Source organism: Apis laboriosa, unplaced genomic scaffold (genome assembly GCF_014066325.1).
Source record: "Apis laboriosa isolate Shangri-la unplaced genomic scaffold, ASM1406632v1 scaffold18_cov149, whole genome shotgun sequence".
Classification (NCBI taxonomy): domain Eukaryota; kingdom Metazoa; phylum Arthropoda; class Insecta; order Hymenoptera; family Apidae; genus Apis; species Apis laboriosa.
The window spans coordinates 923,857-935,157 of NW_025222233.1; the positions used below are offsets into that span (position 1 = coordinate 923,857).

Here is an 11,301-nt window from a genome sequence, read left to right on the forward strand (position 1 = left end):
TCAATAATTATTTCTTGAATAATTTCTATTGATTTTAGAAATAATAAATCATGTCAATTTAAATTTCATTGTATTATGTATTATTGAATATTAAAGATTATATATGTGTATGCGCATAATATTTTAATATAAAATGTAATAAGTTAGTAAGTAAAGAGATTGTAAGTATAAGTATAAATTTTCTTCAAAAAGAAAAATATTTTTTCTTAATTGATTTTACTATGCAATTAATTTTACCTGTGATTATTTAAGTTATTTTGATGTAATACATATCTTGTCTAATGTAACAATTATATAAGAACAAATATACTTTAAATATACTTTATATGAAAATCATATTATATGTTTAATTTATTCAATGCATATAATTGTTTCATTTTTAAATAAAATAACATATATATTTTATCTAAATACATCAACAAAAGTAAACAAAGTATCTAGCAAATAGAAAAAATCGATATATAAAACATTTTTATATATATATTTACATAACATTTTCAATATATTTAATATTTAATATTATAAAATTTAATATTATAAATAAATACAATATTAAATATTAATATTTTTTTGATAAATCAAATAATAATAAATCAAGTAATAATGAAAATTTTAAGAAAAATTTAATCTAGAATTTAATTGAAAAAATATTAATTATATGATGTAAAAATTAATAAATTATAAATTGACATTTACTTAAATTTAAATTTAACATTTGCATTGCGCGGTAATATACATACGTCCGGCATGGCACTATCAGATTGTTCCACAAGAAAATAGAGGAAAAAATATATGTATGATATCCGCGTGACTCCAGGGATCAAGTTACAGTTTTTTTTTATATTAAAAAAATTATTGTTTAAATTGTTTTCGCATTATACATATATATATATATATATACATATAACTTCAAATTACTTTTATTGAAATAATTATGAATAAGTGATTCATTTGTAAAATTAAATTTTTGACATTTACTTGCAAATTTTACTCAATGGATTCACGTCGCAGTCAATTTAGTATCGCCGTAAGGATTTTATATTTTTACCGATGTGTTATATTCAAAACGTTTTATAATATTATAACCTGAAATTTGTAGAAAACGAATTAAAGAAGATACAAATGAAGAGCAATGTGTAAACGGTATACATCTTACTGCACATTCATATTATCTACAATATTACGTGTGTAAATGCATATATATGCACATACGACCGATTCAACGTCTCCTGTGTGTCTTACTTAACGTGTTTTTCTGGATGAAAAAAGATAGAAAAATACTAGTACGTATCGAAATTATCTACGTATTTACATTTGAGTGTTATTACTTATTGACAAGAAAATTTACAGGGTTAAATTTACGCAGATGTTGCGTACATACTCATTTATATGTATATATTGTTTTTGGACATATTAATCATTTATTTGTTTATTATATCTTGTACATCTCGATATACTTTTGAGAGATTCATCATCATTTCCTATGCTTCTATCATCTATTCGTTTATCAATATATCAAACTGAATGTGTTTACGAATGTCCTTCGCACATTAAATATATAATTTTTCTATTTTATTCTGATAAAAAAATAACGTTTGTATTTCTTGTTTATGGATAGTTTATTGAATAATCGATAATTAATCATTTAAAACAATATATTGTGAATGATTAAAAATCATACAGTACTACTGTGTATGTATTATATTTTTTAACTTCATCATTAATTAGTTCGAAAATTTATTTCACTGAATAAATTAAGATTTTTGTTATATAAAGAAAAAAATTATTATTAAATGATAAAAATATTATTAGTTATTAGCATTGAATAATTATAAAAATGAAAATTATTAAGTGTAAATTAATTGTAAATATAATTGTATATTAATTCAAATTTTATATAAAATATATAATATTAAATTACATAAAATATAAACATATAATCTGAAAATATTATAATTATTTTAACAGGCTAGCATTATTTTGTTCATGGATACATTAATATTTTAGAACTAAATGTAACATATAATGAAGCAATTAAACAAATTTTTAATAAAATATTAAGGTTGACAAGGCAATTTGACATTTTAAAACATGAAACAGTGTTGTTTAAGCCACCAACTTCAACTGTGGCTTATGTTTCTTGTCTTTTGTGTAATGTGCAATAGAGCAGATATTTTAGTATTTTCTGCGGCTGCAAGACATCAAATTGAAGAAGAATTTAGAGACATGCCTGCCAGATTTGGAGGTTTGATACCATCTGAAGGGATTAAGGTATCTATAATTATAAGAAATATTTGTATAATTTTTTCTATATATTATATTATATATTTTAGAAAAAAAATTGAAATATCTAAAAAAAATTAAAGGTTAAATTAAAAAATATGATTTTAATTAATATATAAATGTGAATAGAATAGTTTATGTGTAGAATATTATCAATATAATCAATATTAATAGTGAATAATGAAATGAAAATATATATATAGAATAATATAATAAATAAATTAGAAAAATATATATATTATAGTTTATGAAAAATTTTATATTAGGGGATGGTTGTGTATGCAGAACCACCTACAGCATGTCATGAAATACAGGGTCCTCCTAATAGTACGAGTTATATTGGTAATTGGATATCTTTAATTGCTCGCTATAACTGTAGTTTTGAAAGAAAAGTACGAATGGCTCAGAAAGCTGGTTATGATGCTGTAATTATACATAATGTAAACAGCAATAAATTAGGTAATTCTTATTAAAATAAAATAATTCATTCAATTATATAATTATAGATTATTTTCATTGAAAATATTTACATAATAATATTTCAATATTTAAATAGGCCAATTGATAAATGAAAATATATAATAAAAATGTATAAATATAAATATATATATATATTTTATTACAGAACCAATGCTAGCTAAAGATCCTACAGGAATAATAATACCATCAGTATTTGTCAGTGAAATTACAGGATTGATTATTAAAGAAAATTATTTATATGATGAATTGTATTTTGTATTAATCAATGATGACAGTCCATTCAATATAACACATTTACTTTTACCTTTTGCTATTGTCGTAGGGATATGTTTTCTAATTATGGTTATCTTTATGGTGAGATTTGCAGATTGAATTAATAAATAACATTTAAATTATTATATTTATTGCAAAAAAAGTATAGTTAAAACATTTTTTTGTAAATTATAGATTGTTAGATGTATTAAAGATAGAAGAAGGCAACAAAGACATAGATTACCTAATTCAAGTTTGAAAAAAATTCCTACGCACAAGTATACAAAAGGTGATCCATATGAAACATGTGCTATTTGTTTAGATGACTATGCTGAGGGTGAAAAATTAAGAGTTTTACCCTGTGCACATGGTTAGTATGTGTCAATATGTGGTTAGTATATTGAAAAATTTGAAATATTTTATAACTAATAATATTTATATCATGAATGATATATTATTTATTTTTAGCATATCATACAAAATGTATTGACCCTTGGCTAACAAAAAATCGTAGAGTTTGTCCTGTTTGTAAGCGGAAAGTTTTTGCAGCGGACGAACAAGTTGTTACTGACGAAAGTGATTCGGATGCCGACGATACGACACCTTTGATTCGAGAAGGCCATCAAGGTATAAAAAAAAATTTTTATTTTCTCATTTTAAAAGATATAGAATCATTAACTTATATTTTAGAGAAATAAAAATATTTTATTAGGTACTCAAGGTGGAACATTTTCACGACAGAGAGAGAATCCTTTTAATCGTGCCAGAAGATCGCAAACAAGACAACACGATATGATTCATTTCAATAGTAGTTCTGATTCTGAAGAATTATTAGATACAACAGATGAAGAAGCTAGTGTAAGTGCTGGAGAACCATCTAGTGGCACTGTTTTCAGGCCGTTTGATATTCATAGTATTAATGGTAAGAATTATTTTTAAATATTATTTATCTTCTCATTATTCTTGCCATTACATTTTAATTTAACGTGATTGTTGTTGATTAATATTTGAAGTATATGTTGAGGATTAATTATTAAATATATTTATATAGATATAATTATTTAATCAATATATGATAATGATCAAATATTGAATAAAAGAAAAAGATAATTTTAATTATTTAATTAGGCGAATTACCGGACTTGGAATGTTCTGTGAGCAGTACTAAACCACATACAGTAAATTTATATACAGATGTTGAAGAATTTCCAGCTCCTGTTGTTCAAATTACAAATTGCAATGTACGAACAAATTCACAAACATCGAATTCGGGCGGGTCTGTACCAATCGAAAGTGAAGCTACAAATTTTATTAATACAGATTCTGAAGAGATCAATATTCATGTATAAAATTCGGTTATATCTATTTTTTATTATATATCTATATAATCAATAAGATTGATATGTTCTTTTAAGACATTACAAAATCTGATATAGACTGTTAATAATTCATAACTATACAAAAAAAAAGGCATTTTGAATGCTTTAAGAGCTTCATCTTTTATTTTAAAGAACGAAAAAAATATCATTATTTCTTCTCTATTAATTATACAATAGTTTTCATCGCAAATTTAAATTTATTTCATTTGTCTAATATTAGGATGTCCCATAAGTTTTTTTTTTTTTTTTTTTTTTTTTTGATGAAATAAATACATGATATTTGTTATTTAAGGTTAATTTATTGCTTATATATGAATTGCTCTATTACTTTCTTCCATCTCTCAGAAAGCCTCATTCCCTTTTTGCAAAATTGTTGGGGTTTATTTTCAAAATATTACTTGAGATACCTTTTTATTTCGCTTACGAATTGGAATCATTTATCATGAAGAGAATTTTTTTAGCGAGTACAGAAAATACGATAGAATGTCCCAATCAATCTGTAACAGCTTTTCTCTTACAATCAACATGCGGTTTTGCATTGTCGTGATGTCTTCATCGCTAATTTTGGCCGTTTTTTTGCTATGGCATCTTTTAATTTATCAAGCTGATTGCAATATTTTCCAGAATTGATGGTTTCACCTTTAGAAAGAAGCTCATGATAAACTACACTTTTCCAATCTCATCAAATGCATAAAAGAATTCGGATGAAATCCAGGCTTTGCAACAGTTGAAGGTCTATTGTTCTTAAATCAAGTACATTCTCGATACACCTTTTGATAGAAAATCTAAGTCTCATTTCCAGTGATAATATAAGTCTTTTTAAAAAAAGATCTCTTTCATATTGTTGGAAAAGGAAATCGCACGTAAAGACGCGGTTCATAAAGTCGGTTTCCGACAATAGCTGTGGAACTCAAACTTCACATCGATTGACATATCCTATCTTAGTCAGGTGATTATCTACCGTTTTTCTGGAAATGTTAGTGGCATCTATTCTTCTTGCATACTATATCGGATTTTCAGCGAGCATAATAAAATCTATATTCGTCGTTGCTGGGCTAAATCTCTTAAACCAATCGCAGATGATCCTAATAGTTGTAATACTACTCTTGTAAACAGTACAAATCTCATCTGCATTTGTACTATCATTTTTTTTTAAATAATAAAACATAACAAATGTTTCCTTTGGTTATTCATATTGAACGGTGTAGAAAAAAGTTTTAAAAAAGACTATATCACCAATGAAACGTATTTTAAAAGAGCTTTGGGATGACTGAAACCGATGCCATAAATGTTTGCATATAAAAATAACCAGTTAAAGTCATTCCTAGCATGGTGCGAAAGAAACTTATGGGATACCCTAATATTTACTGTTTTTTCAAGCATTTTTTTTATTATAAATTTTATATATAGATAAATGAAAATTTCTTCTTAAAAATTTGCCATTATTTTAATAATAAGAATCATTGTTATCTTTAGCTTGTTTTAATTAAAATTTATTTTAAATAATATAAAAATAATTATTTAATAGTTAAGACTTCAAATTATTTTTTTTTAAATTTATGTCTGTATAATCTAATTTTTCAAATATATTCGTCAGTTTATGAAAAATATCAAAAATATTAAAACAATTCAATTCAATTGAAATTATTATGAATTATTTAAAATATTTATTTGTTTTAATCAAAATCTTGATAAACATTTGTAAACCAAAATTGAAACATTTAAGATTAATGTTTATTTATAATTTTATATGGCCTAAATATTTTATTTTAAAACTTTATTTTTGATTATCATATATTTATCTTTTCTTTATTTAGTTACCGTAGTATATAGATTTTATTTAATAGGCAATTAGACAGATTCTTTATTCCATGAATGTTAAATAATGATCATTGGCAAATATATATATATTGCCAATATATTGCCAAAAAATATATATATATATAGCAAATGAATAAAAAAAAAATATATTTTTTAATGATATGATTCATAATATATATTTGTAAATATTATTTGTTATTGTATATACATACATATATATATATATATATATATATATATATATATATAAATTAGAAAACCAAAAATAGAATTTTCTTTTATGCAGGACATATAGAAAGATATAGAATCTAAATATATAATAAAATTCTAATGGTAATATCTTGAATGTTACATGTTATATAAATCGAATTAAATTTTTTAAAAAATTGTAGGTATATAATGATAATTCTAACATTGATAATTAATTTTCTAAAAAAACAAATATAAAAAAATATAATTGGATGTTTTTGACATGTCATTTTCTATACATATTCTGTAAATTTGTCTATATTAATAGAAAAGAAAATTTTTTAGCCATTTCCTAATAATGACACAAGAATTATATAAAATGTTGTCATTAAAAAAAAATATTGTGACAGAAGACATATAAATAATAATGGAGATATATAAATAAAAAACATATAATTAATATAAATTAGGAAATGGTTGCTGTGATTTAATTGATATTTAAAGAAAATCTTTCGAAAGAAAAGAACAAAGGAAATATTGTATAAAACTGTGTAAATAACCGGTATGTGTGATCTTATTGTGCATGCAGGCGCTCGTATGTATGTATGTACATGTATATTTTACAATATTAAAGAATGAATTTTTACTTAACCATTATGATATCCGAATCGAAAGATTAGACTTGCTATCATCTTATTGTTTAATGCTAGATGTATTATTCAGAGAAATAAAGAAATATTTATATTTTGTGTTTTATCATATGTAATTTTTACATCGATAAATCAAAATAGCTATAGTATTTAAACGAATCTTGAATAAATAGAAAAATATCGCGTTTAGAAAATTCTAAAGTTAACATATAAAATATTAGAAAACATGTAATTGTTTCATTGTCATCATTGTTAATGATGAAAATAAAATTGGAATATAATTATTATTAATATCAATGTAAAAGAAAATTATTATTATTTCGAAGGTAATCATAAAATATTGAAAATTTTTCAAAAAAGGAAATAGGAATCGATTTGCATTTTTTGCATACACAAAAACTTAGCAAAAATGCTTATAAATGCTTATAATATATATATATATATATATATGTTAATGAAAAAAAATATAAATTATTTGTATTATTAATTGTAAGAAAACAAAAACAATGGATATGAAAAAGGAAAGAATAAAATAAAGAAGTAAAATAAGAAAACGAGGAGAAGAGAATATATGAAAGTTTTGCGGTTATACAGAGGAAAGAGGTTCTAACAACATTCTGTTGAGAGAGAGCGAGTGGCTGCACGTGACGACACAATGCCGTTTGAATTCGCCTCCTTGTTTAAAAATCGGCCAGAGACAGTCACGATGACAAGGAAAGATCGTGCTCCGTTCTTCATAGCTTCGGCCTCTTCAGTCTTCCGAATAGCCTCATCCTCTCCACCTTCGCTATCGCAGCAACCCCGATTTCTTCCTCCACCTCTGAATCTTTCTTATTCATCCTCTTGATCTTTCCTCTTCTGTTACCTATACTGTTCAATATCCTTTTTTCTACCTCTTGCTGCTTCTTTATAAACGGTGATCACAAAATCGAGCACGTTCGATGTGACTAACTAGTTAGTTTTCGACTCGTAATCATAATTATTTTTTTAAATTATTCAAATATAATCTCTTTATGACATCAAAAAACACAAAAATGAAAAAATTAGAGATATTTTTATATATTTTCGACAATTCAATATAAACAAATAATATTGTATTCTTACTTGTGTACATAATATATAGAATTCATTAAAATACATAATTGTATATATTATATATATAAAATTAATATATTTAATTGTATATATAATTGTATATATAAAATACATACGTATATATAGAATATATACGTAGAAAATGAATTGTAAAAAAATTACATTTGGATAATATTTTCGATATGACGCAATTTGTCTATTTATTATTATAATTGCTTCCACATATTTGACTATATTGAAAAAAAAATGCTATTACGTAATGTTTAGCGTCTCGTAAAAAAAACAAAAATTTATCATGGGTATGAAATTTTGATAAAACAATTTTTTGCGGAATATTATATTTTATTTCTTTTTATATTTTTTCTGTTTTTTTATGAAAACAAATTTTCCATCTGAAATGTAAAACATAAAATTTTCATACGTGAAATTTTCTATTCTATATATAAATTTCTTTTTCTTTATTGAAATATTTAATTAAATAAATATTTAATTAATTTTGAAAACTAAAAAAAACTGACATGTAAGATGCAATATGATTACTTACAATATGATTAATAGTCAAAAAAATTGACGAATTATGTATAAAGACAATTATATCTGGATGAATCTTATATTGTTAATAGAAGAAAAAAAAAAATTGTTCAATTAGAGATAATATAGCATAAATAATGGATTGTACAGCATTTTAAATACATATTTATATTTTTTAATAAAGATTGATTTTAGCTCAGTGACTTCTAATAATAATAAGTTTATCTAATAATGTTAGAAAAGATCGAATGAAAAGATCAAGGCAATTTGAGATAATTGAATTATAATATTACGCATATTTAGATAAATTTTTAAAGTATAATCAATTTCAGTCTGGAGAAATTATATTGTTAAAGTTATTAAATATCGTATTAGATGAAGCATTAATCACGTAATTACAAAAAAATAATCAAGAATTTTTCACAAGTCTAATTAATTCTCTTCGATCTTAATGAAATAAAAAAAAATATCCGAATCTATAATCTGTTTTTAACTTGTTATTATTTTTTGATTATTTATGATCAATCCAATGGGAGTCAATTCTAATGATCGAAAATTATCCTTTACTATATATATTTGTAGAGATTACTATATATATTTGTAGAGATCACATTTTCTTCTATAATAATAATATTCAAAATGATTTTTAATGAAAAAATGATTTTAGAGAATTCTAATGTAAATAGAAATATATTTCAAAAATCTGATAGTTTCAAATATATAAAGTTAAAATGTACAAAATAAAGTGTACACTGGAATATAATAATCCGGCATAATAGCATATATATACACTCGAAAATTTTGTATTTTTAAATTGATATCGAAGAATACTTCAAGTGCAAAATAGCAACACCGATTAATAAGCAGACACAGATAAACTCGCTGCAACTTCATATTCTATTTTCTTCGATAAAGGATTAGTATATTTTATCTTTCCAAACTTTTGAAATTTTTTTAATCCGGACAAAACACGATCGTAATAAATTTTCACGTTTAGCTTATTATTATACGATCTACGTACCATGAGGACTATTATAATTTATCCTTGTGCGATTTGCTCGAATAATAATCGAATGGGCTAGTCGTTCGCGTGACTAACCCGTTGTTGTTGCTGCAGTTGTTCGCGAATTATCGATTCGCGAATATTTCCCTTCGTCTGTGGTCATGCGCAGTAATATTCCCGACCTAACTTTGGAATAGAGTGGGGGAATAAGTACAAAAGAGTGGAGGAGGAGAGGGAGATGAACATGCTGTGAAACGTCCTTGATAGGATACGCCTTCTCGTGTATGCGTCGTGTATCCGTGCGCAAGAAAATGTGCTCACTTTGGATGCTAACATGGTACATGCGCTCTGTACTTTTAATGCCGCATCGTCGACAGGTATATTTCGAACATGATTTTCAACTTTAAATGTGTCGATTACTTTTTTATAATAAGCATATATAGATCGTTAAAATGCAATAGTCATCGCAACATGATGTGTCATTAGGTAAACTTTATACAATAACTGTTGTTTGAAACGTATTCGAATAGATAATAAAAATTTTTTTTTCAAATAGATCAAAAAAAAAATTGATTAATTATTGTAATTGTTAAAAGGGATAGATGATATTGCAAAGATATTTCAAATAAATTGGAATTAATTTTTTATTGGATTTACGATAGTAGGTCAGTCATGAAACAAGACGCAAAATCAAATTCGAGGATACCATGATCTGGCGGGCTTTCTTCAATCACTCAATATCTCGCAACTGTCGAATTCGATGATATACCACGGAGCGATGTCCTGTGAACATTTCTATTGCAAATATTTGTTCTTAAATATTATTTAAGATTCAGCAAGTGTGTATAATAAATATTAATTAATATTAATTAATTATACTTGTATAATAAATACTAATTTATGAAATTTATAATAATCGAGAAAAATTATGACAAAAGAAATGTTAATTTATAATGAGCAAATAAACTAGCAAATAAACTAGAATATAATATAGAATTGAACGATGGATAAAAAGATGGATGCATAAAAAAAATTTTTTTAGGACAATCAAAGGAATTCTGGTGAAAAATAGAACTCGAAAGATCGAGAATAAAAGAGAAAGAAAATAAGTAGATGTTAGAAGCGACGTGCTGTGCAAGGCAGAAGGCAACCGACAACGTGTGTACCGTTGTTTTTAGTTGGAAAAATACGGTGAGATAAGAGGATGGAAGAGGTGGAAAATCGGCGATAGGGGAAACTGCGCAAGAGGGAGGGAGAAAGCTTGAAGAGCCAAAAAGCGAATAAGGGGAAAGATGAACGAGAAAGGGAGAGAAGAAAGGGAATAGGAAAAAGAAAGACAGATAAACGCGAAGCTGATAGCAAGGCAAGGGCATCGTGGGTCGTCGAAGTAGGGGAACAGAGCGAAGGATAGAATCGAGGCGAAGGGAAACAGACATTTGGGGTAGAGATGGTTGGAGCTCCCTGGACGGGAACGATAAAAAGAAAGATGGCGGATCACGCGACACTTTTTTGCTCTATGTCAATATGCGGAGTAACCAACATGCGATCCCTGGATCGGTGAAGTGACATGTTTCAGATATCGATGATATTGATATCGCTATCGATTCACAGTGACATG

The 11,301-nt window shown here is 25.2% G+C and overlaps 1 protein-coding gene across 5 annotated transcripts; it reads left to right on the top strand.

Annotated features, from left to right (window-relative positions):
- The first annotated feature begins 747 nt into the window (after nt 1-747).
- LOC122712074 (E3 ubiquitin-protein ligase RNF13-like) lies at nt 748-5,895 on the top strand. 5 transcript variants are annotated; one of them, XM_043931402.1, is made up of 9 exons: nt 748-1,027; nt 1,100-1,692; nt 1,969-2,271; nt 2,550-2,742; nt 2,909-3,117; nt 3,211-3,385; nt 3,484-3,642; nt 3,728-3,937; nt 4,144-5,895. In XM_043931402.1, exons 3-9 carry the CDS (start codon nt 2,092-2,094, stop codon nt 4,362-4,364), a joined length of 1,347 nt encoding a protein of 448 aa, XP_043787337.1. In that variant the 5' UTR covers nt 748-1,027; nt 1,100-1,692; nt 1,969-2,091; the 3' UTR covers nt 4,365-5,895. The 5 variants fall into 5 exon arrangements, with proteins under 5 accessions (XP_043787337.1, XP_043787339.1, XP_043787340.1 ...); XM_043931404.1 differs by having other exon boundaries at nt 1,100-1,391; XM_043931405.1 differs by having other exon boundaries at nt 1,100-1,391; nt 2,063-2,271.
- The last annotated feature ends 5,406 nt before the right edge of the window (nt 5,896-11,301 follow it).